At 41.2% G+C, this 26,542-nt stretch overlaps 8 protein-coding genes across 13 annotated transcripts; 2 read left to right on the plus strand and 6 right to left on the minus strand.

Annotated features, from left to right (window-relative positions):
* Positions 1-6: 6 nt before the first annotated feature.
* LOC124195054 (tubulin-specific chaperone C-like) lies at positions 7-1,065 on the minus strand. Its single transcript, XM_046589530.1, has 2 exons — positions 288-1,065; positions 7-222 (listed from the first exon to the last, which is right to left on the minus strand). Exons 1-2 carry the CDS (start codon positions 977-979, stop codon positions 72-74), a joined length of 843 nt encoding a protein of 280 aa, XP_046445486.1. The 5' UTR covers positions 980-1,065; the 3' UTR covers positions 7-71.
* A 693-nt stretch (positions 1,066-1,758) lies between these two features.
* LOC124195052 (alpha-1,3-mannosyl-glycoprotein 2-beta-N-acetylglucosaminyltransferase-like) lies at positions 1,759-4,077 on the plus strand. The gene is made up of 7 exons (XM_046589529.1): positions 1,759-2,184; positions 2,247-2,364; positions 2,442-2,716; positions 2,782-2,920; positions 2,986-3,217; positions 3,299-3,403; positions 3,480-4,077. Exons 1-7 carry the CDS (start codon positions 2,077-2,079, stop codon positions 3,856-3,858), a joined length of 1,356 nt encoding a protein of 451 aa, XP_046445485.1. The 5' UTR covers positions 1,759-2,076; the 3' UTR covers positions 3,859-4,077.
* LOC124195055 (proteasome subunit beta type-4-like) lies at positions 3,989-5,347 on the minus strand. Its single transcript, XM_046589531.1, has 4 exons — positions 5,094-5,347; positions 4,671-4,877; positions 4,265-4,610; positions 3,989-4,193 (listed from the first exon to the last, which is right to left on the minus strand). The coding sequence occupies exons 1-4, from the start codon at positions 5,225-5,227 to the stop codon at positions 4,092-4,094; spliced, it is 789 nt and encodes a 262-aa protein (XP_046445487.1). The 5' UTR covers positions 5,228-5,347; the 3' UTR covers positions 3,989-4,091.
* A 2,356-nt stretch (positions 5,348-7,703) lies between these two features.
* LOC124194111 (U-scoloptoxin(01)-Cw1a-like) lies at positions 7,704-8,755 on the minus strand. Its single transcript, XM_046588155.1, has 4 exons — positions 8,645-8,755; positions 8,521-8,570; positions 8,201-8,437; positions 7,704-8,118 (listed from the first exon to the last, which is right to left on the minus strand). Exons 1-4 carry the CDS (start codon positions 8,667-8,669, stop codon positions 8,005-8,007), a joined length of 426 nt encoding a protein of 141 aa, XP_046444111.1. The 5' UTR covers positions 8,670-8,755; the 3' UTR covers positions 7,704-8,004.
* A 991-nt stretch (positions 8,756-9,746) lies between these two features.
* LOC124194114 (deubiquitinase OTUD6B-like) lies at positions 9,747-15,075 on the minus strand. Of its 5 annotated transcripts, none has more exons than XR_006874598.1 (6): positions 14,794-15,075; positions 14,579-14,709; positions 14,259-14,515; positions 13,999-14,200; positions 13,471-13,732; positions 9,747-9,847 (listed from the first exon to the last, which is right to left on the minus strand). XR_006874598.1 is itself a non-coding variant. In XM_046588161.1 (6 exons), exons 1-5 carry the CDS (start codon positions 14,900-14,902, stop codon positions 13,526-13,528), a joined length of 906 nt encoding a protein of 301 aa, XP_046444117.1. In that variant the 5' UTR covers positions 14,903-15,065; the 3' UTR covers positions 9,747-9,847; positions 13,478-13,525. The 5 variants fall into 5 exon arrangements, 3 of the variants coding, with proteins under 3 accessions (XP_046444117.1, XP_046444118.1, XP_046444116.1); XM_046588161.1 differs by having other exon boundaries at positions 13,478-13,732; positions 14,794-15,065; XR_006874599.1 differs by lacking the exon at positions 9,747-9,847 and adding an exon at positions 11,392-12,403 and having other exon boundaries at positions 14,794-15,065.
* Positions 15,076-15,556: 481 nt separating this feature from the next.
* On the minus strand, positions 15,557-22,085 carry LOC124194112 (tyrosine-protein phosphatase non-receptor type 23-like). 2 transcript variants are annotated; one of them, XM_046588158.1, is made up of 13 exons: positions 21,879-22,085; positions 21,608-21,810; positions 21,206-21,533; positions 21,068-21,141; positions 20,776-20,932; positions 20,405-20,709; positions 20,248-20,335; positions 18,066-20,184; positions 16,894-17,948; positions 16,577-16,802; positions 16,366-16,500; positions 16,181-16,282; positions 15,557-16,117 (listed from the first exon to the last, which is right to left on the minus strand). In XM_046588158.1, exons 1-13 carry the CDS (start codon positions 21,963-21,965, stop codon positions 15,807-15,809), a joined length of 5,190 nt encoding a protein of 1,729 aa, XP_046444114.1. In that variant the 5' UTR covers positions 21,966-22,085; the 3' UTR covers positions 15,557-15,806. The 2 variants fall into 2 exon arrangements, with proteins under 2 accessions (XP_046444114.1, XP_046444112.1); XM_046588156.1 differs by having other exon boundaries at positions 16,894-20,184; positions 21,879-22,079.
* A 53-nt stretch (positions 22,086-22,138) lies between these two features.
* On the plus strand, positions 22,139-23,575 carry LOC124194115 (deoxynucleoside kinase-like). Its single transcript, XM_046588163.1, has 5 exons — positions 22,139-22,323; positions 22,488-22,693; positions 22,754-23,006; positions 23,075-23,192; positions 23,256-23,575. The coding sequence occupies exons 1-5, from the start codon at positions 22,245-22,247 to the stop codon at positions 23,437-23,439; spliced, it is 840 nt and encodes a 279-aa protein (XP_046444119.1). The 5' UTR covers positions 22,139-22,244; the 3' UTR covers positions 23,440-23,575.
* On the minus strand, positions 23,503-25,301 carry LOC124194113. The gene is made up of 2 exons (XM_046588159.1): positions 25,067-25,301; positions 23,503-25,004 (listed from the first exon to the last, which is right to left on the minus strand). Exons 1-2 carry the CDS (start codon positions 25,130-25,132, stop codon positions 23,673-23,675), a joined length of 1,398 nt encoding a protein of 465 aa, XP_046444115.1. The 5' UTR covers positions 25,133-25,301; the 3' UTR covers positions 23,503-23,672.
* Between the last annotated feature and the right edge of the window lie 1,241 nt (positions 25,302-26,542).

Raw genomic sequence — 26,542 nt, forward strand, 5'->3', positions numbered from 1 at the left:
GACGAATTTTACTATACTGATGTATTTGTGTTACTTAAGCCTGTGATTACAACACCTGTTACTTCTGTAACCTACAACTTAATTCTTTTATCTTCAGGCAAGATTGACCAATTAGGTGATTGTTCTACAGACAGCCAGTTGAAGTCATCGATACAGTTCCAGTGATTGACAGAAAGTTCCAAATTTGCACGACTGAATTCTTCGGCCTTCTCGCAATATTCTCTATACAAAAATCAAGTTATTAATTTTCTTGAAGACCTTTAATAAATCTTAATATATATATATACCTGTTGTATGGGGCGAAACGGCAAGCGAAGCAATCTTCAACTATGACTCGACTGCAGATATGGAGATAAAAGTCGCACTCTTTACTTTTGTGGATACGCATTTGTTGACAACCCACAACAAATATCGAATGAAAGCAGTCTTCTAGAAAGACAGATGTCAGAACTGGCCCTCCAATAATTTTACAGTCATGTAAATTAGTCATGTGAAGTGCACTTGGAATTCCTTTGATTATGATTGTGCTTTTTTCCAAATTATCAAGCCAAATATCTTTACTTGATGATTCCATTGAATCAATTGTTATGGTTTCATTTGTCAAGTTGATTAGTGTAGGAAGTAACCCTCTTGAAGGTCTTTCAGTAGCCGAGCTAATTTTTTCTCCTGGGCATTCAGTAGGCGGGGACATAACTTGAGGTTTTTCCTTGTTAGTCCTGGTAAACTTGAATTTTCCTTGACGTCTAGTTTTCTCTTCGATTTCTAAAATCCTAGTTTTTAACTTCATTATTTCTCCATGTGCTCTTCTCAGTTCATATGCTGGAAGACTAGGGGCATTTTCGGACACAAATCTGGTTAAATTTTGAAGAGCTTCACTTGCAACATTAGTATTCACATTTTCACCACTTACTAAATTATTAACTTTTTGCTCCAATAAGTTCAATTCACTGAGAAATGCTGCTAATTGTTGTTGAGACATTGTTATGCAACTATAGACGCTATTGGAAGGTTTACAACACTGCTGGATTTCTAAAGTTCACTACCAGAGTTATTCACTTGTCACTTTCTTTTTTCACATGAATCATGTGTTGTTGTGATGTTGGATAGTGTTCTTTTGTTTTTTTGTTGTCTGCTGCATTTTTTATTACCTCCATCATAAGCTTTTTTTTCTTCTCTGCATCTGTGGCAGGCTCTGCTGATGGTGCAAGTTCTTTTAGAAGTTTATGTTCATTTAGTTCTGTGAATTTTAGTGCACCGTAGCCTAAAGCTGCAAAACCTCCAACATAATAAATTATTTTGAACAAAGCCATGTTAATCAAAATTATGAAGACTGTTTCTTTTCACATTCCCAGATTTTTGCATCCAATGAGCGAATATTGTTGGTCGAATCAAATTTTTCGCCGAGACTGTAGTAACCTTCGAGTATATAAGGAAAATTATCTAGTATCGACTTACGGAACGGCCTAGATTTGTTCATGCGGTTCCACACAAAATAACAACCCGCAAATGCAACGACTTCTAAAACAAGAATTCCCTTTAAAAAATTTTTGAAATCATAACCTCCACTACGAGGGTATTTTTTCATTCTAGATTTTTCTTACTTTTCACGGACATTATATAATGTCGACGACGGAAGCAAACGAGCAGACAACATTACTCGCCTTAGGGTTGCCAAAATTATATATATTTTTGTTTATTCATTATAAACTATAGTTTATGGACGAGTATTTATATTTTCTTAAAATCCTTATTGAATTTTGCAATGAAAAGAGTAAACAACCCACAATATTTACTGGCTATTTACATAATGACACGTGTCATTACTTTTTATAACTGGCAACTGTTATCTATCTGTCATGTCTGCAGTCTGCTATTGAAAAACTACTTTCTCTTGTTATGCTTTTCGAGTTTTGACTAATACCCAAACATATTTACAGTTAGAAAAACTATACTTACGTCGTGATAGATCGAAACCCGGAGTCAAGAACCTTATTGTTGTGCGTAAAACGGAATGAGATTACATCATGATTATTAAGGAAAAAGTCATACAAGCTCCAGATTTCTGAAAAGAACAACATGAAATATAAGCGGCTCGGATTTATTGTGGCTTTTTGCTTCGCTAGTTGGCTTGTCCTTGCCTTTGTCATCTTTAATGAAAATGCAGTGAAAAAGATTGATGTTGAGGTAATTTTAAATTTTAAATTTATTATTAATTTAGTTGGGTGTAGTATCCTTTCATCTTTAAGACGAGAAAAGGTTCCCTGTTAAAATACATCCAAGAACTTGAAGTGCAAATCAGCCAACAGGAAGAAACCTACAAACTACTTGTGGACAAACTAAAAAAATTGACACCAAGGCCTGAAAGTATTTTGCATGTTTTGTTTTTGTTTTTTAATTTAAAATTAAATTTGTAATCTATACCAATGTTTTTCATTTTGAAGATGTTTTACAAGCCTTGGAGATTAAAGCATCTCCTCTTGAAAAACACAAAGTTCCATTTCCAGCCACAAAAAAAGATGTTACAAAAGACATAATTCTTCCTGTGCTCGTGTTTTCTTGCAATCGCCCAGACATTCGTCGTAGTTTAGATGGTTTGCTCAAATACAGACCAGATGCCAAGAAATTCCCTATAATAGTCAGCCAAGATTGTGCTCATGGTGCTACTGCCAAGGTCATTCGCTCATATAGTGATGCATCACAAGTAACTTATATACAGGTAATTCATTAATAATTTTAAAAGAAACATACCAAATAAGATCATTTTTCAATGTGATTATTCAGCAACCTGACCAAAGCGAACCGATTGTTCCGCCCGGAGAGGCAAAGTTCAAAGGCTACTTTAAAATTGCACGGCATTATTTATTTGGCTTGAGTCAGGTGTTTCGCACGTTCAACCATACCGCCGTTATAATCGTCGAGGGTATGAACTGAATATTAATTTTTAAAAAATATATATAATTAATAATACTTTTCGTACCTGTGCAGATGATTTAGACGTGGCCCCTGACTTTTTTTCATATTTCGCCTCAACATACCAGTTATTGAAGAATGACCCTTCGTTGTGGTGTGTCTCTGCTTGGAATGATAATGGCAAAGCAAGTTTAGTTGACGTCGACCAGGGAAGCAAACTTCTTTATCGCAGTGATTTTTTCCCGGGATTAGGCTGGATGATCACGAAAGAATTGTGGGATGAGCTAGAACCAAAATGGCCAAAATCGTAATTATTTATTATTATTATTTTTTTAATCTCCACACATTTTAAATTGAAAAATGAAAATTTCTTTGTTTCAAATTAAAGGTACTGGGATGATTGGATGAGAAGACCAGAGCAGAGAAAAGATCGTGCTTGTATACGACCTGAAGTATCACGCACAAGAACATTTGGCAAAATTGGAGTTAGCAAGTAAGTTTTAAATCTTTTCCACTACTCTTCGTCGAATCTGTGGACTAAATCAAGAAAATTATTGTGATTGTTTTAGTGGTTTGTTCTTTGACAAACATCTCAAATACATCAAACTCAACGAAATACCAGTGGATTTTTCCAAGGAAAATATGAGTCGTCTAACACAGTCTACTTACGACGCTGATTATATCCGGAACGTGTACAGCCTTCCGCTGGTATCAGCCCCAGACGTTCGCACCAATGTAAATTTGCCGTTCGACGGTCCAGTTCGAATTACCTATCACACCAAAGATACCTTTAAAAGTGCTGCAAAACTTTTGGGACTGATGGACGACTTTAAGAGTGGCGTCCCTCGAACAGGCTATCACGGAATCGTTTCCTTTTTCCTCAACGGTCGCAGAATCTATCTGGCTCCTCATTCCAATTGGAAAGGATACGACCTAACTTGGAGTTGATGTGCCAGTAAATGATGAATTAGACATAATAATGTTAAAAAAAATACAGATAAATTTATTGATTAAGATAATATTGTTTTAAAATTGGTGAACTGTTTTGTGTGATAACATTGCACGAGTGAAAGGAGACTTATTTGCTTTTTTTTTATACTTCCAAAAGACACCCATTTTATTGGTACACAGGCGTGAGAAATACACGTTTTTGCTTTTTGAATGAAATAAAAAGTATACTCTTACTCGTAGCCAACAACAAAATTGGCTACCTCCCAGTTAGTGTCCAATTCAATGTTGTTTTCAATGGTCACTCCTTCCTTCGTTATGGTAGCGATTTGATGCTGCAATGAGTAATAAGTAAAACATTTTCTTAGTACAGGAATACTTGACAGATGGATAACACCAGACATACCTTATTCAAAGCTCGACAGTCGCGATAGAATAGGACTCTAAGACAGTTGATGAGCAAGGCGCGAGCTTCTTCTTGTGTCATTTGCGGTTTCTTTTCCAAGCCCTCACGCATCAGAGGCAGAGCAATATGAGCTCCATACCCGGTAGCAATCTTGGAGTCACTGAAAGCGGTGCCGATCTTGTCTACACAGCCCAAATACGGCTCGCCATCCTCAATACCTGCCACCAGAAATGTGTTCCAAAGTGGGTCAAATTTTGATCGTCTATTGTAGAGCACTCTGGTCAACCAGGTGTGCAGAGCCTTTGGCTTCAACGTGAAACCATCATCAGCACAATCTTCATCAATCCTGCAAAAGCAAACTAAAACATTAAAATTTGCTAAAGTAAATAGTTATTAATTCACTTACACTTTCTGTTCAATGATGGATTGCAAATGCTGGAAATCAGCAATATCTCCAGTAGCTCCAAGCACAGTAGAGTTGTTCACCTTGATGATCCTTTCAATTGATCGAAACTTTGCCATACTGCCATAAGATCCCAACATATCACCAGCCAGCATGACACCACCATCAAATATCAGACCAAGGATTGAAGTACCTGTTGTCACTGGTGATCTGTAATTTGAGTTTGAAATCTAATGAGCAAACTGAATCACCACTTAGAATGTGGTAAGAATAAGATACATGGAAAAGGAAAACAAATCAGGAGAAAACAATGCATCACACTGAAGATGACTTGACCACATACTATTCAAAATTAAACATTAACTAAATAAAATTGATCAAAAGTAAAACTCTTAAATTGTTTTAAAGAAGTGTAATGGAATTTACTGAGTTCGTGTGATGATGCCTCCATTGGATGTGGTAGGGGTGACACCGGTTCCAGGAAAGTTAAAAAAGCATCCCGGTGCAGGACCGTTAGGCCACAATGAAGGATTGATAATGGAGTTTGGATTAGCGTACATATTGTTACTCGATCAACGACTGAAATGTTTTAATTGTCAAACGTTTTCCTTGAAGACGGCGATGTAATGGAGAGATCGTTTCACTTTGAAGTTTCTGCAATCTCACTGCGCTTCGGAAGAAGTTGATGGTTACACCGCCAGGTGTCTATTTCGTAAATAACAAATTGCCACGCTTTTTGAAAATGCTCGCACATCAGAAGAAAAATCTCAAATGTCAAGTGAATTTATGGGATATTCTAGTGAGATCGCATCCCACACATGGAATCGATTTTGAAATTTGCATGAAAATGCGTTAAGTCGTATCGAGAAGGTATTTCGATTCACAGCCGAAATCGATGCAAGTCAGGATGAGTTCTGCATATGGACGAGCAGTCGCCTCTAAGTTATGATTCGGCCGCGATTGCCATAATGATACGCGATTTGCACACAAGTATAGCTTTACCATAACAATGCCATGAATGAATTCTGTCGGTTCTTCTTCGTGCGGACTTTAATAACACACAAAAAAATTGGTAAAAGGGAAAACTAGGATTTGGAATATTTATCGTTCCTGACAACGAAACTCTCGATGGTTGCGTATAATCAGTCTTTGGTCAAAGTTTTAGGTTACTCCTTTTGTAAAGCCGCACAGCGATGACGAAAGTGGTGGAAAGTGATGCGCGCAACATTTCAGAGCGCGCATGCATAATCATGACAAATGAGACGAAATATTAAACCCGACTTGTTTGTTCAGTTAAACGCCAGTAATCAGAACACATTTGCTAGCGTGTATACACTTGGTAAGGAGAGAGAGAGAGGTCGAAATGACGATCAGCACGACGATGCGCTAATTGTTGTGTCAGGTGGGCGTCTACGTGCCATCAGCACGAGATCAAACGGGATGCAACAACAACCAAAATGTGTGTGCGGTGGTGAAAGGAACTAGAAAGAGATGTAGAGAGAGCAGAGCTACTACTACAGTGGGTTAATGACGTATTGTATGTATATATTCAAACGGAAATTCCCGCGAATTTCAAGCGCCCAAACAAAGTTCTCGGCTGGCTGCTGCAGCATATGACAGGCGGTGGAAACGAGACGATGATCGCGAGGTGGGATGTAACCGCGAGAACAGGAAACAAAAGACTCGGGGGTGATGGGCAACAAGATTGATGGGTGATATATTGGCGAGGCCATCAACTCGGTTGTGTACTATACTTATATAGTGATCCTGGTTCATCCCATATCTCTTTATTTATACATGAAAAGGAGAGTCGATGTTGGCTGTTGTCACCTGTTGTATGCTAATGAATACTACAGGCGCCATACCTCTGCGTGATGGGAAGATATGGACGTTCGACAGTCACTGAAACTCTTGACTGTGATAGTGCGCGGTTCGTCGTGTAACATCAAGTCCGGTAATAAAAAGACACCAAATGTCGTTGTCTCGTTCTTTTTCTTTTATCATCGAATGAATCGAATAAAGAAAAAAGGAAGGAATACAATCGACGACTTTATGTGCATTCCAAGGACAATTCTTATTCGTCAGTGGTGATTCGCAGAATCCTAGAAAAGGGTTTTTCTTTTTTTTTCGGGCAAAATAAAAAGTCAGGGGATGATATTTATCGCCGAGTCATCGATACGTACAGCGTGAGAAAAATCCATCGGCGCTTTATTATACTAGTGTATATCTTTTTGCGTTCAATTTGATAAGCACTCCTCCATGCAACCCCGTTTGATTCAATTTGGAATATAAATTTGAGAGATTGTCATCTCCGACCGAAACATGTGCCGGTACTGTTGCGGTCTCCCAAATAGGGCCATCAAATCTGTATGTTATTATGTAGCCTGCCCTGGCGGTTGGGTCAGAAGAGAGTCTTCTTCTTCATCTCGGCTCTCATCTCTTATGTACATTGTAACCTCTGAAGATGCCAGCACAAGAGTCTCTCTCATCTCATGTCAGACGAAAAAGCAGCAGCGGCTGCGCTTTCACCTGTTATAGACTTTCAGCGTTGTTGTATTTATGCCGGATGGCCTACATGATGTTCTTCTCTCTCTCTTTCTCTTCTGCTGGCCCTTCTTTTAAACGCTCTTCTCTTGGGCTTCTCTCATGTCCTTGTGCGTCTTGCTGCGGCCCCCAAACCGAATAGCGTCTTCTTCTCTCCCCAGGCGCATACGCGCAATCTGCATAGCATTATACAATACTACGCTATATACTATTCACCTTTCTCTCTCTATTCTTCTCTTCTCCTTCTTCTTTTTTATTTAAAAAAGAAAAAAAAAAGATTATCCGATGCGAGGAATGACGACCGGATAGACACGACTGCTTAATATTCAAAATAGGTGCTGCCCAATCAGGCCATTTTCCCGCATTTTCCCCAATAAATTCTACAGTGAAAGTGTCGTGAAATCCGGAAAGGAGAATCAAAAGAGAGAAACATGTGCGATTCTTTTTACGTTAAACCAGAAGAAAAGGGCGAAACAATCATGCACGAAATTTGGGTTTTTTTGTTTTGTATTTCGGTAGTGATTTTGATACATAGCAGCCGTACACGACACAACAACATTTTAGAATTTGCGGGCAATCAAGCGTACACTTTTTTGCGGGTAGATGTTAAATCAAAAATGGTCGGGATGAAAGTGAAAATAATGCCCCGACCGGTAGAGAAATTCTGTAACTACATTTTCATTGCTGTGCGAGAAATAATGGGAAGAAGACGAAATGGCCCACCCCTTTTGTTTGATTATATTTACAGGCTTGCTGATGGAATCATCGAAAGTTGGAAGACGAGATGTGCTGCTCAAGCCTTGACGGTGGTGGAAGGAATGACGCCGAAATTCTGGTTGAGGTTGTAGAAAGACGCGGCCTCTGAGCAGGGGATGGCGTCGGTGGGGAAAGTGCAAGTCATACTCTCCTATTATTCGACGGTGATGTTAATTTAATCAAGTCAACAGATACAAGCTGCGAAACAATCGCTAATATTTGGTTAGACAGACCTGGTTGAAGATGGTCTCCTCCGGGCAGATGAAGCTCCACTTGAAAGTTTGCTTAGTTCCATCGGCCAATTCGACGGGGTAGCAGATGTGGAAGAGTTGGCACTCGTTGTCGACATCAGCGTAGTAGCCGTAGATCTTTCCGTCGCACGAAAAAGTGTCGACAATGTTGTTGCGGATGGCGGTGGCGTTGCTAGGTAATCCCAATTTCTCCTCGATCGTTCCAGCCTGTCGTCGGACCTAAAGAAAAATAAACAGCCATCCAATCGAATTCACATATTAGAATCGAATTCATTTAAGTAAAAGAATGCCAAGAAACTTACTCGGTGATCTCCGAAGGGAGAGGCCAAGACGACAGCGAAGAGAGCAAGACCTTTACAAGAAATCGAAAGTAGAATTAGATTTGAATAGAATTAAAAGAGAAGAAGAAGAAGCACTAGAACTCACCGCAGATGACAGCTAGTGAGTTCATTTTTGTTCGTTCGAGTAACAAGTGATGCTTTAACAGGGAAAGTCACGCGGCTTTTATACCATCGGCGCATCCCTCCGACCCGCTGGTCCCGCGGTCGAAAGAAGAAAATGGCCGGCAGGTTTTTTTTTTTTTTTTCAAAGCAGATTCCTCCCGCACCTGCTCCAGCCCCCTTCCATTGGGTGGAGGTGGTGGGTGGCGGGAGAAGAAGAGAGAATCTTTCACGCTCTGCTCCATTCCCCCCCCCCCTCCCCCCAAAAAAAAATACCCTCGCCGAGTCTCTCTCGTTCATGTATTTAGGACCCACCCCTCCCCCGCCATGGGATATTACACAATAGAATACTACGTGTATACACTATTCTGGTGGATGGGTTGTAGATGGATGGACTACACACATCGTAGACACTCCCGCCCTCAACCTGATGGTCATTCCCATTCATATCGTGTACACACGTACATATACAATCCTCATATTCCTTCGTACTACCAAAATGGGTAGAACGAAGAAATCTAATTCAACGCGCCCACCCATTTTTGGACGATTGTTAAAGTTACATCCATCATTGCAATGGCTAATTTATCCTAAGTTTCTAACATTTTCCCTTTGTGTGAGCGCGCTGATCCCTTCAAATTGCTGCCGCACCGACTCCCTTCACGACCGGTATCGAGGCAATCGGCAGCTGCGGACTTTTTTTTTTTGTTTTCTTTTTTTTTTTTTGCATCGTGACACACAAACAGTAGGACGTGATTCATCATGTGAAAATCTTAAAAAAGAAAAGAAGAGAGAGAACGGTCAGGCGAGCGGTCCATTGTCAAGGCGTTTTCGAGAGATCTTTTTTTCTTTTGCCATAGTTCACGGGTTAGTTGATTTTCCCTTTCGACAGGTCAACCCGAGTGAAAGGCGTTCGTCCTCCGAGCAGACATTTCGTCCACCCATTTCGTTTTGATTCCACCGCGACGCTGGTCGTATCTATCGGGCTATGAGGAAGATGTAATTCAAACAATAACGAATGAATCACCAGCTCGTAAACGAGGAGAAAGAAGGAAACGTGAAAAAAGTGAAAGGGCGAAAAATATATCCAAAGATTCCAATCTCTCTCCTCGTTTTATTTTTTATTTTCTCATCTGATTTATTATCAAAAGGAACTTCTTCTTCTTCTTCTTCTCCTCCTGCGCATGGCCTACAGGGGGGAAACAAAAATGAGGATTTCGTGAGTTTGTGTTTGAACTACCGAGAGATCAAAACACATAAAAACCCTTACGAATAAGAAACTAAATAGAAAGAAAGAAGAAGAATAAAGAAGGTTTGAGCTATTAACTAGCGTGTGATGTCTGTATAGAATCAAGCGCATAGATCCTAAAGCATTTGAGATAGAGTAGGAATGATGGGGCGCTTTATAGGCATCGTACTACAAACACAACAAAAGAAAGAAATTCCGGACACTCGTACACAGAAAAGTGTCTCATCTCTATGGGGTTTAAACCCGTGAAAGTTGTGCACCGAGCCGGATAATTTTTCGGCTTTGAATGATGGGCTTAAGATTTTACCCCTGTTGAAAACTGGATCCATTAAAAAGAAGAAGAAAAAAAGTGAGTTTATGGGGCAAGTCAGTCAAAAGTCAGTCATGGGATGTGTCATTTTTTGAAATAAAATGTAGTCAAGTCAAAGTGTAAGTTAGGCGCAACCCTTGACCTAAAATAGTGTGGGATGTAGCATTTGCTGCTGCCCTTGGGCAAGGTTCACTTGTTGTCTTCGGTGGGGATGTTTTCTCTCTCACTCGTTGATGAGACGTCAATTGTGACACCTTTCTCATAAGGCACCGACTTGGGAACCCGGCAAGTCTGGCGAATCCAATCTAATCACGAATACATCCAGCGTGCAACGAAGAAAAAACAAAAAAACAAAACATGTTCACCTTGCTGTTTTGCAAGCGCATGCGAAAAGTCGATCGAGCCGATGAATAATGGATGATTCATTCGCTAGCGCAGGATATCCATCAGTCGCTGGGTATTGTACGGAACCTTTTATTCAATTTCGGGACAAAACGCCGTTGCCAAAATAGCGGCGGCCAGAAAATTGCTGTTGCAAGGTCTGTTGAAAGGTGGTTGAGAACACCCTGAATAAGAGGTGGAGGTTGTCTCTCATCTATAATTACAACAACGCAGAGAGATAATAGTTATCTGTGAAAATGGGTGGGATCGGGGAGGTGTGTAGGTTTTTAAATGCCGTTTCCCGCCTGTCCCGACTGCCTGCCTTCCATTGCTTTTGCCCAAAAAAATGGAAAATCCCGCACGAAACAACCGACACCCAATTATTAAACGAGTCCATGAGCGACGTCGGAGGCCATCACCCGACTATGACGTTGTTGTTGTTCTTCTTCTTTTTTATTAGAAATAAAACTATCTGAAAGAGAAAAATCCAAATCATTTTCTCAGTCCAGGAGACGGACGGGTCATCTCTTTTCTCTTTCGTCACGACGCCGCTTTAATAACGCTGGTTGTTGTCTATTTTCTCTTTCGTTGGGTTCGTTCAGGAGGGAAAGAACGAACGGCATACCATATATTTCCTCTTCAAGTCGGAATCGAATGGCCAAGGACGTGGAAAAGTGAAAGGAAGATGCCAGCACCACCACCACAAGGAAATCAAAGAAGAAAAAAAACCTTCTCTCCCCTCAGTCTGTTGCTGCTTCACGTATAGTTTTATTATATTAGCTCTTTCTTTCTCTTTCTGACTATTTGATGGGCCGCAGCGCTACCTACTGTATATATCTACCTGGTTCAAATCGTGTTGTTATGCGCGCCGCCTCACCACCCCAAAAGAGAAAAAAAAAAACTTCTTTTGGGTTGATGAGAGAGGATAGAGCCTTCTCTCTTTCGTCACGGCTCACTATTCCTGCTTAACCCCCTTTTTTTTATCCTTGTTCATTCATTTTCTGTCTTTCTTCACTTGCGACTCGTGGGGAGAAAATAAATCTCGGCGTCATGAGAGAATAAACAGACCAACCGCAACTACAACACAAACCGGTCATAAGCCACCGACCGAAACGAACGGCGGCACGAAAGCAAAGAAACGTCACTCACACGAAAAAGAATTGTGAATTTTCTTCGTGTTGGGAAGCATTTTTCAAGTTGTTTTTGGCCAACCAGCGCACGCACCCGATGTCGGACATTGTTAAATTCCCCTCCTCGCCGGCAAATTGCGTGTTGTGCAGCCGCAAAAAGAGGTTTTAGGCTCCCGATTTCACCGCAGTTGATAAACTGGGCAGACACACAACGGCGATTAAAACGTGTCGACCAGTGAAGAGGCGGGACGGCGGTTGTTGATCAAAACTGGCCAGCACGATCCTTCCTTCTATCTTCTTTTTTTTTTCAGATAATTCCCCGTGGCGTTGAAACAACGAATCGTTTTGGCAAATGCTACATCATCATTGATCATTGATTAGGTACTACCCCATTCTGCGCGAGTCTAATTCGTTTAATATTTAAAAACGGCGCCTATTTGAGACTTGTACGTGTGTCGCTGTATTTTATTCCTTTCCCATTGACTCTCTCTCTCTCTGCACCAAGTGCTGACAAACGACTTTCCCGACCTGTTCTGACCTTCCTCCCCGGTGTAGTTTTTCTTTCTTTACAACATCCTGTCTGTCCGCCCCCAAAGGGCAGAGAAGGATACGTTACACGTACGCGCACGAATGTATCACATCATCAATTTTGCTTCTCCAGCCAATTTCATAACTCTGAAATGGAAACAAAAGTGACAACTCATCAGTTGCGGGGCCGAAAAGAGAGAAATCCGTAACTAGTCAGACAAAAAAATAACATAAATTTTACCCGTTGGAAAACGAAACTGAAAAATTCAGACAATCGCGGAACGTGATACGCAAAAATTTCAATACAAAACTGCTGGGGAAACACGACGACGACGACGACCAAAACAGTTAATAACTGTGTAGGGGGCAGCAAGAAAAAGAGAAATGAATAAAAAGAAAAAAACTGTTGTCCTTGAATAACTTGTTTGAGAAAAGAGAGAAAAAATCTTCATCAGGACTCTTCTTTGATGATGATACAGTGTAACTTTATGGCGCATGGATCAAGGACATTTCGCCGTTGTCCTGTCCAATAAAAATGTAAAAACGAGAAAAAAGAAAAGCCGTCAGCGATAGGTGGTAGTAGTCGAGTCATTTTATATGGGTACTATAGTAGGACTGTGGCGAAAATTTCATCGCTCGTGCGCGACGGGCGAACGACTCCATTTGTGGCTCATCTTGTTGACGGGGGGTCAGAATATCATTCGCATTTATAGCTCGTTGCCGATTATTACTAAAAACTATACGATGATACTTTAGACGGACGGAGGGGGCGAACGAGAGGGCGGCATTGTCCCGGCATTTTCCCTTTGTCTTTTTTTCTTTCGAGACTTAATGGCTTTCGTAGATGACTAGAGTGGATAAACACCTTCGGCATCGTGACCGGAATTCTCTCATCAACTCGGGGAGGAGTTGACTCCACTCAATAAAAGAATAACACTAATAAACCGCAACAGCCTTAAAAGATATTCTTAACTTTTAAATCTAAATTGCACGTTTGGTGGACTGGTTCGGTCCCAAAAACAAGCCGTTTAGAGCTGCCAAGTACACTGGCATTCGTCATACATACAGACGGTTATTTTAACGATGGAAAATTTCCAGAAAGAGAAAGAAAAACGAAAACTGCCGAGCCACTCACAAGATATTCACGTGTGTGTGTTTGCACTTTTTGTAATCTCGCGAAATAAAGGTTGGAATTTTCCCATTATAAAGCTCACCATTTACTTTTGGGTGAAGGTGGGAGATTACTGAGAGAGATGGCGGGATGTTGGTTTATTGGCCGCCGTCATTGTCCTCGTCGTCGGCTGGCCGAGGCTGGACGCTGTTGTAATGTTCTCCCAAGCCGTACATGTGGCGATGGTAAGTGAGCAGTACCGGAGTAGATGATGGATCCGTGAATTCTTCGCCTATGATAACAGGACGACCTTCAGCCTGCACGACTTCAAAGGGACGTCGTAAAACTTGACTTAAAGCTCGCAACTGCAGTTAAGTGTTGTTATTGTTGCCGCAAGGGGTCAGAGGCAATGGATAAAAGAGAGAAAAAAAAAATACACAAATGGAAATTAGTTTTCATCCATTCATCGTCAACGGAAAGGCCCCAAGGTTGTGCGCATCTCCTAAAGAGGAGGCTCCATCATCAATCGAAATTTTCCCTCCCTCCCTCGACAGGCTAAGCAATAGTTATTCATATTTTCACTGAGCGCAACAACAGCGGTCAAGAATGAAGAAGATTGTATTGTATGTACCTCCAGCTGGCTACCCCACGTGGCGGTTCGTTGGAGATCGTCGCAGTATTTCATGTATTGTTCTTCGTTTTCCACCTCGTCCATGAACGGCATGAAATCGTCCACGTTTGAACGCATAAATTCTGCCGCAAGATTGCGAAGTTGCTGCACAGACTGTGAGACACCTCCGCGGTTAATTTGGTGCAGTATGGCCGCGAACATGCTGGGGAAACAATGAAATATATTACGTCTTGTACGAAAATGAATTATGTAGAAAGTACCAGTTGCCATCAGATGGTATTTCAAAGAAAGTCAGATTTTGCTTGGCCAGTATTGCTTTGATTTTCTGGGTTTCAGTGTGCCTGACTCCCAAAAGATTAGCTTTCTCCTGTTCTTCAATCAACTGCACCCTTTCTTTGGCTTGGTCCTGTTTTTTGTCTCTTCTTCTTTGAGCCTTTGTGACTTTTCCTTCACCCTTGGCTGCCAAGTTTACATCTTCTAGTTGCTCAGAGATTTTCTTGGTTTCAGCTGTGGATTCCTTTTAAAAAATTAATTCAAAACATGACACAAACATATTTATCATATCAATGGGCTGCACAACCTGAAATTTCTTCAATTCTGCAGCATGTTTAGTCTCTATTTCAGTTTCTAGCTTGGCAATCTCCTCAGCCACGTCCTTCTTTTTCTTTTTGTCTCCTTTCGTTGCTGTCTTCTTCAAAGCTTGAATCTTTGCTGTTTGAATAAATATCAATAAGCAAAAAAATATAAATAAACAAATATTCTCCGAGAATATGCAATTTTGAAAGTCCAAAGAACCTTGAATATCTTTTTTTTCCTTCCGGTGCCGAGCCAATAATTCTTCCTCGCCGTCCAACTCTTCAGCCTTCTCTTCTATTAATTCATCGGTGGAATTTTCTTCGGCCATTCTTTCTTTTCGAATGATGATTACAACACCAAAAAGCTCTGTAATCTCATGCGATCATAAATAAATGTACCTCAATAGGCACATAAATATACCAAGAATCCCCTACTAAACTGACTGAGCACACATGAGAAATGAGAATTTTCGAAAGCTAGCAGACGATGCCAGCTCATTTGAAACTAAACAGCATCCTTTTTGTATAAACACACGAGGACAATCGATTACCCAAATTCAACGGTAAAAATTGCCGTAGTTGGTAGATGGTGATGACTATTCTTCGGTTTTTTCATCAGGTCTTTTGGTTTTTGGGGCTGCATCGATACAAAGAGATCGAGGGTTACCCCTTTCCTTTTTTTGTTGTTTGCATGGCGAGGCGTTTCTGTTGTATACGCGCGCGTCCTTGACTAGCTAATCTACACACAAGACATATGGAATTGTGCGCGCTTTCTAATAAGACAGCAAAATTTCCTCAGGCTCAAGATGCGCTTGCTCAAGTCCAACAACGATAAAGCTCCCTTTGTGATGCAATAGTCAGCAGCTGCATACCATTTTTCTCATTGCCCCGCCAACGTGAAGCAAGCCATTGCTAAAACACATTCAATTTGCAAATAACTGTGCATTTCTCAAAACCACTTAAAAGTCAAATTTTAGCGGCACTTAATGTTGAACGTGTATTCGGTACATCAATCATAAAATTCCAAAAAACTTAGCGGAATGCAAAATATGCCATTCTTCCACGGGTTAAATCTTCAGACGATGCTAACAAACTAATATGTCGCCATGGGAAGCTATTTGATCAGATTACTAAATAATAATGAAGAAGAAGAAAGAGGCAAGAAATAATTCGCTATCTTTTGCCATCAGCGTAGTATCGATAATAATGGCCTTCAATTTGACTCAGAAAAACTTATTTAGCCAATGACCACAAAGGATCGAGTTGGCTGAGCGGATCAGAAGGATCAGACATTGAACCGAGCTGAGAGGCGTTTTTAAAACTTTCTTTTGTAACGCGGTGTCTATTTGTTTGGCCGCCGTCCAACGTGAAGTTTGCCGGATCAAGGATAGCCAACGCCCCTAGAGCCTGGCTCTTTTTTGGCGTAGGTGTGTCTGTCGTTTGCAACATCGCTGCTGGTTCTTCTGTTACTTGGGGAGCCACTTCTTCCGTTGCTGTCGTTTCTTTCAAAACATTCGCCGCTGCCTCCAACACAGGTGTCGCATCTACAAAGATCGAACGCGTCATAAATCAAATGCAAAATGTTGGCAACGGTTAAACATTTTTACTGTTCGAAGGAGTTGGAATCGGTGAATGAATGAAATCTTGCGATGGATGATGTTTCTTTATAGGGGATCCTTGCAATGAAGTCGTTCCCGACAAAATTCCTCCTATATTCAAGCAAATTATTGTTATTGTTATTTTTTATTATTTTTTATGTAAAATCTTTTAGAGTTTATTGAAAAACTTTTACTTTTCATGAGTAAATCCTGGGCGTGATAAAGTAAGGCTTGGTAAGCAAAGAGCAAGTGTTCACGATCTCGGAACATGTTGCGTCGATGCTGGCAAAGGCTCGCCGCAACCCGTACGACGTCCAACAGTCCATGGCCTATCAGAAAAGGATTCATCATTATTTCATGCAAGTAATGTTAAGCTTGTACAAATCGTATGATGGATGAGCTTACCTGAAGTAAGGTCATTGAGGGCCGTAGAGAGGAGGCAAAAAAGACCAGTACGTCCTGCGCCCGCCAGACAATGGACAACGATCGGATGGGTTTTGCTTCGTTGCTGCTGCCAACAGTGAAGCACTTCATTCGTCAATTGAAGAAACTGGGCAGGCGAAGCGGGAAAGCTACTTCCAGGCCAGGCTGTAAATTGTAAGTGTATGACTACACGCTGTTTGGCTTCTCCCTAAAACAAAACAAAACAAAAAAGTCGTCAACTCTCTGCATGGATGAATTTAAAAATTCATAGAAAATGGAAGTTGTAAAAATAAAATTACGTTTTTGCTGAGACCAAGGATTCGTTCGTGGCAATACGAGCGGATGTTACTGCTCTGAAGTGTTATGGTCCAGGGGCCAGAGATGACATCACGGCCCTTCTCTACAGGCCAATAAATAGCTGTCGTTGAAGGGCTGGGCTTGGGTATTTCGGCGTCCGAAAGTAAACAAACAACAATTTCAACCGATTGTTGCCATATCATCGTCCAAAAGTCCTGCTGGCTGCAAGGCAATGGCGTTTGAGTGGCGATGAAAGAGGGAGCGCCAGGCGATAAAGCAGGAACCAAAGAGGCGTTAATGTAATCATCCTTTGTAGTGGGCAGCTCCACACGATTGTGGTCGTAAGGTAGCACATCTGGGAGTCGGTTCTTCATGGGATAACACCGCGCCACCGAAATACTGTGACGAGTTGACTCACGCTCTTGCAATTCCAGCACTTCCTTCCAGCGGGTGTCCAGTGAGGTTGGTCCATTGAGACTTTTGCGAGTCAGGCCGTCCACCAACTTGTCCAACTTCTCGACATCCACAGCCAGTTTACATGCTAATTCAGCGTCAGCTAAAGGATCTTTGTGGCCAGTGGTTGGGAGCGTGGTTAGTTTCACTTCAGATTTGGTAGGTGATTCGTGAAAAGGAAAAGATTCAGTAGCGGAGGAGATGGACGTGGGTTTGATTGGATCAGGCGTGGCAGCGGGAGTCATCATAACCGACTTGATGGTTGAATTGGTCAGCGTAGTCGTACCTTGTGTACTCCCACCAGGAGTTTGAGCCTCTCTAGGTTGGGGCTCCAATAGGCCACCGATAGGAGCCATAGGAACAGAAAGATCTAAAAGCGTCAAAAGCTCTAAATTGCTAGCGACTTGTCCAACGCCTGTGGGATTTGGCGGCACGGTGGCGGGTAAATGAGCTACGGGAGCCTGAGCAACAGTAGGAGCGGCAGGAACTGATGTGGGAGCCAACGGAGTAGGCTGAAGAATTTGCTCTGCGGCCGGAGGATAAGAATTGGCAGCCGGATAGTAAGATCCAGGATGCTGGTAGTGATAGTTATTGACTGGATCAACTGGATTTGGATAGTAAGGATAATGTTGATACTGTCCGATTCCGGAAGCCGAAGCGGCGGTTATTAATCCCGGACCTTGATGTCCGGCTGACTGAGAGAGAGCCGAATTATTAGTACCTGTTACTCCGTGTTGATAACCCCCACTCCCGTCTATGTTTGGATTGGACGAGCTGTATCCGTACGGATATTGATGCATTGAAGCTGCAGCCGCTGTTGTTGTTGCAGGCGGATAGCCGTACATGGAACTGCCCGGATAATAGGGATACTGTTGTTGCTGAGTTGGAGGAATGTTTACATGAGTGTTTGGATAAGACAAGGGACCCGATTGGGTTTCTCTCCCAACGGATGGTTGGTTCAGATAACTCGCAACCCCATAAGTCTGCTGCTGTTGAGATACGGCAACAGCCGTTTGGGAAAAAGATGAAGGAGCTGCAGAAGATGGTTGCTGTTGGGTTGCCGGGGCAAAGTGAGGAGCATAAGCCGATGAAGTTCCTCCATTAGGAGTCATATAACTCGCTGTTGGGTAATTGGTTGAGGAATTAGAAGTTGTTGTTACGGGAACACTGGGGGTAGGTTGTTGCCCCATTTGAGAGACTGTAGGGTATGCTTGTTGCTGCATCGACAAGGCGATGTCGTACGATGTCGCACCAAGAACTTGGCCATAATAGTTGGAAGTAGGTGGATAATTCTGAGGTTGCATATGTTGAGTTGAACCAAAAGACTGCGGGTTGTTTCCTCCTCCTCCTCCTGACGGTTGCTGACCCAGATACGCCTGACCTCCTGCTGATGGATAAGACGGTTGTTGGGGTTGGCTAGTAGGAATCGGATGCGGATTGACTGCAGTGGTGGGTTGCTGATGAAGGGGAGAAGCCGAAGGAGAAGGATAATTGTAGCTGGATTGAGCCAAACTAGAAGCACCCGGTTGGGTGGCTGAAAACGACGAAGACCTATCAGTTGTTTGGAAACCACTACTATAAGTTGGTCTTGGTGGATTTGGTCCAGAAGGCGGGAACCCACTTTGGGAAGTATTATTTTGATAGTAATAAGAATTGCCGTCAGGCACATAGGGCGTCGATTGCGGATGGCGATCACTCTGCTCGGCACCAAGAGGAGTCGGACGTTGATACGGGTAACTAAACGGGGCGACGGCATCAGCTCCAGCAGAACCCGGTGGAGGTGCTGACGATGTGGTTGGAATAAAAGATGGTTCCATTCCAACTCGATCTTTTTTCATTAAATGAAGAAAATCTTTCAACTTCGGACCGCTCGTTACATCAGTAGATTCTGGAATTTCGGGTCGTGGGTTGGTCACAGGAGTGGGGCGATTGCGTTCTCGTGCAGCCTCCTGCTGTTCACGCTCTTCCTGTTGGACACGACAGACGGATCGCAAACGCTGCAAGAGTTTCGTGACATTCGTGTCCATCTTCCTGTAGAATTCGAGACCTTTTTGGCACTTTGCAATCAGATCTGGATAGGCCTCGGCGGAAGCCATCAGAGCAGCTACGGTTGCAATTCGACGCTGCTGAATGTCGGCAGTGGAGCGTCGCGTGTCTGCGTATCGAGCATTGGCTTCCGTTAAAGCAACGAGGATCTTCTCCTGGGCTGAAAGATTTTGTTCGATTAACGAAGTCAACCGTTGGTGCTTTGCCAACTCCTGGGTAAATAGGACCTCTAAATCCGTCTGGTGGGTTGCCAATTTGGTGATGTCATCGGCTTGAAGGGCTTCACGTAATTGAGTGTAAAGCATTTGGCGTTGTTTGCGCATCTCTTCCACCTTGTCGAGAAGCCGATGCAACTCTTTAATAGCTGCTTGGTCTTTACTTGATTCCAGCACTTGAATACTGGGTAACTGAGCTTGGATTTCAGATAATGGAAGGCTTAAAGTCCGCAAATTGCCCAAATGTGAATTGATGGCCTTATGCAGGAGCATGTTGGAATCAGCAGCTTTTGCGTGGGCTTCGACAAAGCGACCAGCTTCAAGCGAAAGTTCTTTTAAGATCATTGAAGGGGGTCGTTTGCCTTGGCCTTGATAAATCCTTTCATTTTCTTGTTCTTCGCTCAAAAGATTTTGGATTTCGGCCAATGAAGACTCTACATCAGTGTAGACTGACGACAGCTCACCCATGGCATCAATCAGACTTTGGACCACGTTTGTTTCGACACTAAACGCTGCACAGAGATCAATCAACTCCTGCGGTAGACCCGATGGTTCCAAATGCACTCTCAATTGGTCAACCTGCATTTCAGTAACAAATAAATCATTTGTATGTGGCTAAATGGAGAACTATTTAATATTAACCTGAAGTGATGTTAAAAACAATGCCAATTCTTGATCTTTTTCTTCGACATTTCCACCAACTCGACGTAGTAGTTTGGCTTTTTCCTCACTGATTGAAAAACAAACGAAACATTAACTTTGGATGGCTTTGAATAATTCAACAACAATCGTGCAATACCTGTAGAGTGAAGATGCTTCGTGAGCTTCCATGGGTACTAATCGATGAAAAATATCCTGGCCAGCGATTTCAGGGTCTGTAACATCGAAAGGCGTGCCTTTCACAAGAGATGCGCCCTTAATGTCAGGTAATGAAGCGCGGTCGGGAACTTTTTCATGGTAAACGAATTCGTTTTCTTTCTCGGCTGCCTTGAGTTTGCCACCAACAACGTCATGGACGAAAGAAATCGCATCATTGACACTTTCTGATTTATTTTCTAGTTTTTTGGCTTTTTTGGTCGCCTCTGTAAGTTTATCCATTGCAGCCTGTTAATACAAAAAAATCGTGCTGAATTCTAAAGAAAGATAAGTTAAAATGTCAAGGAATACTACCTGAAAGTAAGCAAGTCTTTCTCCCATCTTCTGCATCTCCTCACTATGTATACCCATGTAGAGCAAAGCCACACACTGATGGAACGTCATCTTGAATTCGCTGTACTTTTTCCAAATATTATAAGCTTTGACTCCGGCAACTTCGACTAGGGCATTACTGTATGTGGTAATTGTATGAATTAGTATGAATCTAAACTATGTGTAGGATCAAGTTAAATAAGGTAGGAGTCTTCCTAAGCACTCACATAACCTTACTTAACCTCTTTCTAAATCTTTATTGAATGAACATTACCCATCTGGATGGTTGTCACCCTGATCCAGCACTTTAACAGCTGACTTGTAATAATCAACAATCTGGGCAGCTACCTGTAACCAGTTATTGAAATGTTTTGGATTTGCTGAAATGATCACTGACTTGTTAATAATTTACCTTTGCCACTATTCCAGGTTTCCGCCCATCAATAATGCTCTTTTCTAAAATGCATTCTTGAGCCTGGGCAAGTGAAACTGTTGCAAAAAACTTGACAAGATCATAGCCCAAATCTGTCTCTCTCTGTTGAGGATATTTTTCATTGAGCTGTTGAAAAGCCCAAGCAGCACACTGAAAGTGAGAACAGCTTATCTTCATGCCATCAGCAGTCTGACGACTGTCCATGGCACCCAAGTTCATGTGTAGAGCACCAATATTGTACAACACACACGCCATTTCATGCTTGATATCAGTTGTTGAATATGCCAATCCAGTGTACATATCACACCTGAAAACCAGTGTAATAATATGAACATGTTTTAAATGTTAAATTTATATTAACTGTTATTTGAATCTGGGTACCATGTAAAGAAGACTTCATCTCTTCCTGCTTCACTAAATGTGAATCGATTTTGCAGAAAATTAAGTTGACAGTAGTATTTTTTTAATAGAGAGCAGCCAGTAAAATCTTGGGGTGGATGGCATGCTGCAGCACGAAGAGTTTCGAGTTCTCTGGTTTCATTGGCATAGCTGTTCGGATCCTCGTTAAAGTGCTCTCGAATTTGCTTGAAGATGAATCATCAACAATTACGAAACGTACAGCAAAACAAACAGCTAAGGACAAATCAGTTACCCATTTAACTTTTCGACTAAAATCTGTTCTTTCCGGGGATGTCTTTAGAGATGTCCGTAACATGTAAAGTTTAGGAACTCCTTCCATCTTTGATTGTTATTAGTGTTTTCTATAAATTGAATTAACAAACAGTCAAACACTGCGATTCTCCATAATCCGACGAATTCCAGCAAATTCTGTTTGACACCTATGACAGGAGAATGAGTTTCTGCGATGGACCCCTAGATGACTCTTTAACTAGTAAAGTAGTAAATAAAGTTGAAAAATCGTCTGCAAACCAAGAAAGTGTTTTTTTTTTTCTGTCCATGTGTGAAATTTTTTTCAATATTACTGGTCAAAATTGCTCAAGATATATATACAGAAGTAATGACAAGTCGTTTTGTTCAAAAATGGAGTCAATTAGTGTACTCAATGATGAGGAATACTCGCAAAACTGTGAAATCAGGTAAGACTATTGATTTTTAATTTTTTGTCTTTGAGTGAATTCGCTCGGAAGCGCCAAGTCGATAATGCGGGGAAAATTTTATTGGCGCGAAATTTCGTGATTTCCGGTTGAAAACAACGGTTAGATCGTCTCTCTCTCATGCTGCCTTCCATTCACGATTTTAGATTCACGACCAAGCGACTTTCCTCACCGCACACTCCCTTTTTTAAAAAGCATGGACAAACGAAACAAACCTTTTACTGTTGTAATTGAAGGAAACATTGGTTCAGGCAAGACCACACTTCTTAATTATTTTAGTAAATACAGAGATGTTGAGGTTTTGCAAGAGCCTGTTGAGAAATGGAGGAATGTTGATGGACATAATCTTTTGGTAAATTTGCTATTGAAATGTGTGTAATTTTAAGTTAATATGTTTTGTTTATTTGATTAGAGCTTACTGTATGATGATCCAGCCCGTTGGAGTCTGACTTTTCAGACTCATGTACAATTGACCATGCTTGATCATCACACTAAGGAGACATCTGCTACAGTAAAACTAATGGAGAGATCCTTATTTAGTGGGCGCTATTGTTTTGTGGAAAACTTGCATGAAAGCAAATTGATGGAACCCGCTGAGTATGCAGTCATTTCAGAGTGGTTCAAGTGGATAACGAAAAATGTTGATGTTGAAGTTGATCTCATTGGTAAGTCTTGGAAAAGTTGAAATCATTCACATGTTGTTGTATGTATTATATATTCATTTGTTTAATAGTTTACTTGAGATCTGATCCTGAAGTAGTTCACAAAAGGATTTTGCAGCGTGCTAGGAAGGAAGAGAAGACTGTCCCCTTAAGTTATATTGTAGCTTTGCATGAAATTCATGAAGATTGGTATTATTTCTACTCTTAGTTTCCTTTTCATCAAAATATTACTTTATACTTCATTAATTGCAGGCTTCATCACAAAGTTTCTCATCCCGTGCCTGCACCAGTCTTGGAAATCGACGCCAATGTCGATTTAACTGAAATGCTAAAACAAATATCTTTAGTCGAAAATCAGATCTTGAACAGAAAAGCAATCAAACGTGTACTCTCGTCACCTAGTTCCTCACCATCTAAATTAGTTTCTCCTGCATAGTCAAACCCAACGTGATGGATTGTTCGTTGCTGGTGACCAAATGAATAGCTATTTTGCATTGTATCGAGTAGCATTCATGTAATAGTTTTCATTTCCAATCATTTTCTTAATATAATAAACACGAATTTATCATAAATTTTATTTATTTTCGAATGTTTTTTTTCTGATGTAAAATTAGCTTGCAAATTAGAAACAAATTGAAGGTGGTAATCAGTGTTCTTAGATCCATAAGCCTAGCCTAGCTTTGCTTTCTTCATAGGCGATTCCTCCAATGACACAACTTCACCAGGAAACAGATCGTTCGAGGGCATTTCATAAGATTCGGAAGACGCATTCGTATCTGACTTGATTATATCAGAAGTATTGGCAATCACCTTGGTAGTCGACTTGGTCAGGGTCGTTGTCTCTCTTTTATTGACGCTGAGAAGTAGAGCTTCGCTTAGTTGTGCTTCGGGAAGATCGCTTGTAGTAGGAGCAGGACCCGATGTGTCCAAAATCGTTAAAACCTCCAGGTTGCTGTAACTTGTTGTTATGGTAGTGTTCCCAGCGACCGTATTTGTTGGGACAACGTCAACCGGTAAGAGGGCAATAGTGGGATCGCGAGTGAGAACTGACTGGAGTATTTTGTCGGAAGGAGAGAGAGAGTTAACTGGATTGTAGGGATATTGCTGGTATTGTCCTATTCCAGAGGATGCTGCGGTTAGTCCCTGATCTTGCTGGTGCCCTGCCGACTGTGAAAGGGCAGAATTGTTAGTACATGTTGTTCCATGTTGATAACCGCCGCTTCCATCCATGTTTGAATTAGACGAATTGTAGCCGTACTGTGCTTCTGAATAATAGGGAAGATTTTCTTGTTGTTGCTGTACTGGAGCTGCCACAGTGGTTGGCGGATGAGAAACAGAAGACGATGGTAGGTCGTTTCTACCAATTTCGGAATTCAAATCTTTCTTTACCCCGTTGGTCGCCTGTTGGGATACCGCATTACCGTTCGTCGGAGTAGAAGTACTCATTGCTGAAGATGCAACAGAAGTTGGGAGCTGTTGATCTGTTACATTTACGGAGCTCTTGGCCATGGCTAAATCAGTTGATTTTGAATGGTAAGGATAATGTTGGTACTGTCCGATTCCGGATGACGAAGCGGCTGTTAATCCTAGACCTTGATGTCCGGCTGACTGAGAGAGAGCAGAATTATTGGTTCCTGTTGTGCCATGTTGATAACCTCCACTTCCGTCAACGTTTGAATTCGATGAGTTATAGCCGTACGGATATTGATGAATGGATGTTATTACTGTATTTGTTGAGTTTGTGGAAATCATTCCACCAGTAATGTTGACCATAGATTGTTGCCCCATGTGTGACAGATATGTTTGCTGCTGCAACAATAATGATGAAGAGAGGTGGGGTTTAACATGGTTAGCGTCAGAATCTTCATGGCCATGGCTGTCAGAATTTGTAAGATAATTCTGATGTGACATTTGTTGACGAATTACACCAAATGAACATCCTTCTTCTGTTGGCTTACGAGTAGTGTGAACTGCTTCTTTGTTGGATTGATCTCTCATAAGCTTTAAAGAGAAACTAGATTTAATAAACAAATCTTTAAAAAAATTAGGAAAAAATGCAATACTCTGTTCTCCGAGGAAGTTTCCAGGGCCGTACGCAGGAAGTTTGAAGTAATCTTATCTCCATCCATCTTTTTTTTTCTAGTTTTCAATTAACAAGTAGTAACTAATTCTTCAACATTATTAATACAATTGGGTGGATCAGTTCCCAACTGGGTCCTTTACTTATGTTCAATAGCGATCCAGCTGTTAAGTAAAATTGATTTGCTGTCAGAATGCCTGTCGTCTGCAAATCTAATTTTACGCACAACAAATTTATTCAAATATGAATTTTTAAAATTCTTAAAAGATAATATATCAGTAATTCCACGTAGAATATTTTAATTTCACATTTACACACAGATTTATCGGAAAAAGTCAAAACTCGTGAAATAAATCCACAACAAATCCCATAAAAGTAAAGTTCCTTCGCTCAGTTCGCTGAGAAAGTGAGAAACTAACTACACTGTCTGGCTACTCTGTATTTGAAATGCGAAAATTTTAATTCCTTAAAATTTGATGTTTGAAAAAGGTTTGTAAAATAGAAAAGAACCAGAATAACATAAAACATAAATGCTAACTTACTTTTAAGAAATAATAAAAAGATTGGATTTGAAGAAAAGTGAGTTGCGCGACAGCTTTAAGCAGTGAAAGAGCATATAAGGAGAGCAAACGAGAGCAGAAGTGATACTGACTTTCAAAGAAGATCTAAGAACAACGTTCCAATATAAATCTAGATAATCTTTCGACAAGCTAAAAAAGCAGCTCCCAAAGAGAACCGTATCAAGGACAGCAAAGGATCGAAGATGGAATCACAGGATAACAGCACGGAAATGGCACTTCCGATCATGGCTAAAGTTGGTGAAATCGATCCTACCACCAGTGAAGAAATTATCAATGACTATCACGAAAATATTTCTGAATTTCCCCCTGAATCGAATGACGCGGAAAATACACTCCCAGACGAATCACTTGAAAACATCCCTGAGGATCAGCCAGATCCTGTCACGCAACCAGAAAGTGATGATCTGAATGAAGAAATAACGCTTGAAGATCCAATTGAGGAAACCTCTCAATCAGAATTAGATGTTGCGAGTATTCCTAATTTTGAGAATCCCGAACTTATGGATAATGAAAGCACTGGCGATCAGTGGGAATCAGAAGTCGCGCAACCGGAAACTGTCCCGATCATGATTAAACAGCGAAAGCAACCGAAAAAACTTGAAGTTTATTCAGACCGTCACACGACCAATGATGCTGTAGAGTCTGAGAAACTCATTCCTCGCAAACCGTCAAACTTTGTTCGAAACAAGCTGAACATGAGCGAAGCGTTTCGTTTGGCACCAAGAGACACAACTCCAAAATACGGCCGTTCACGAAGTGATACCCTCGAAGAAGCAGAAGAGCTTCGAAGACAATATTATAACCAAAATCAAAAACAACAAAAATTTCGTTGCGACTGTGGATGCGACTGTGATTGTCACAACGAAGACAACAACCGA

The sequence above is a fragment of the Daphnia pulex genome, chromosome 5 (assembly GCF_021134715.1).
Source record: "Daphnia pulex isolate KAP4 chromosome 5, ASM2113471v1".
NCBI classification, from domain to species: domain Eukaryota; kingdom Metazoa; phylum Arthropoda; class Branchiopoda; order Diplostraca; family Daphniidae; genus Daphnia; species Daphnia pulex.

Excerpts from the sequence above, each read along its gene's own strand:
- LOC124195054 (XM_046589530.1), bottom strand. The coding sequence starts at position 979 with ATGTCTCAACAACAATTAGCAGCATTTCTCAGTGAATTGAACTTATTG. Across the intron at positions 223-287 it reads CGTTTCGCCCCATACAACAG|AGAATATTGCGAGAAGGCCG; the intron begins GTATATATATAT and ends ATTTTTGTATAG.
- LOC124195052 (XM_046589529.1), top strand. The coding sequence starts at position 2,077 with ATGAAATATAAGCGGCTCGGATTTATTGTGGCTTTTTGCTTCGCTAGT. Across the intron at positions 2,365-2,441 it reads ATTGACACCAAGGCCTGAAA|ATGTTTTACAAGCCTTGGAG; the intron begins GTATTTTGCATG and ends TTCATTTTGAAG. Across the intron at positions 3,404-3,479 it reads GGCAAAATTGGAGTTAGCAA|TGGTTTGTTCTTTGACAAAC; the intron begins GTAAGTTTTAAA and ends TGATTGTTTTAG.
- LOC124195055 (XM_046589531.1), bottom strand. The coding sequence starts at position 5,227 with ATGTACGCTAATCCAAACTCCATTATCAATCCTTCATTGTGGCCTAAC. Across the intron at positions 4,611-4,670 it reads TCCATCATTGAACAGAAAGT|GATTGATGAAGATTGTGCTG; the intron begins GTAAGTGAATTA and ends TTGCTTTTGCAG. Across the intron at positions 4,194-4,264 it reads ACTGTCGAGCTTTGAATAAG|CATCAAATCGCTACCATAAC; the intron begins GTATGTCTGGTG and ends TACTCATTGCAG.
- LOC124194111 (XM_046588155.1), bottom strand. The coding sequence starts at position 8,669 with ATGAACTCACTAGCTGTCATCTGCG. Across the intron at positions 8,571-8,644 it reads CTCACTAGCTGTCATCTGCG|GTCTTGCTCTCTTCGCTGTC; the intron begins GTGAGTTCTAGT and ends TTTCTTGTAAAG. Across the intron at positions 8,438-8,520 it reads CTCCCTTCGGAGATCACCGA|GTCCGACGACAGGCTGGAAC; the intron begins GTAAGTTTCTTG and ends ATTTTTCTTTAG.
- LOC124194114 (XM_046588161.1), bottom strand. The coding sequence starts at position 14,902 with ATGGCCGAAGAAAATTCCACCGATGAATTAATAGAAGAGAAGGCTGAA. Across the intron at positions 14,516-14,578 it reads CAGAATTGAAGAAATTTCAG|GAATCCACAGCTGAAACCAA; the intron begins GTTGTGCAGCCC and ends ATTTTTTAAAAG. Across the intron at positions 13,733-13,998 it reads CGTGGGGTAGCCAGCTGGAG|TTGCGAGCTTTAAGTCAAGT; the intron begins GTACATACAATA and ends ACTTAACTGCAG.
- LOC124194112 (XM_046588156.1), bottom strand. The coding sequence starts at position 21,965 with ATGGAAGGAGTTCCTAAACTTTACATGTTACGGACATCTCTAAAGACA. Across the intron at positions 16,803-16,893 it reads TCCTTGGTCTCAGCAAAAAC|GGAGAAGCCAAACAGCGTGT; the intron begins GTAATTTTATTT and ends GTTTTGTTTTAG. Across the intron at positions 16,501-16,576 it reads CCTCAATGACCTTACTTCAG|GCCATGGACTGTTGGACGTC; the intron begins GTAAGCTCATCC and ends CTTTTCTGATAG.
- LOC124194115 (XM_046588163.1), top strand. The coding sequence starts at position 22,245 with ATGACAAGTCGTTTTGTTCAAAAATGGAGTCAATTAGTGTACTCAATG. Across the intron at positions 22,694-22,753 it reads TTGATGGACATAATCTTTTG|AGCTTACTGTATGATGATCC; the intron begins GTAAATTTGCTA and ends TTATTTGATTAG. Across the intron at positions 23,193-23,255 it reads CATGAAATTCATGAAGATTG|GCTTCATCACAAAGTTTCTC; the intron begins GTATTATTTCTA and ends CATTAATTGCAG.
- LOC124194113 (XM_046588159.1), bottom strand. The coding sequence starts at position 25,132 with ATGGATGGAGATAAGATTACTTCAAACTTCCTGCGTACGGCCCTGGAA. Across the intron at positions 25,005-25,066 it reads AAACTTCCTCGGAGAACAGA|CTTATGAGAGATCAATCCAA; the intron begins GTATTGCATTTT and ends TTCTCTTTAAAG.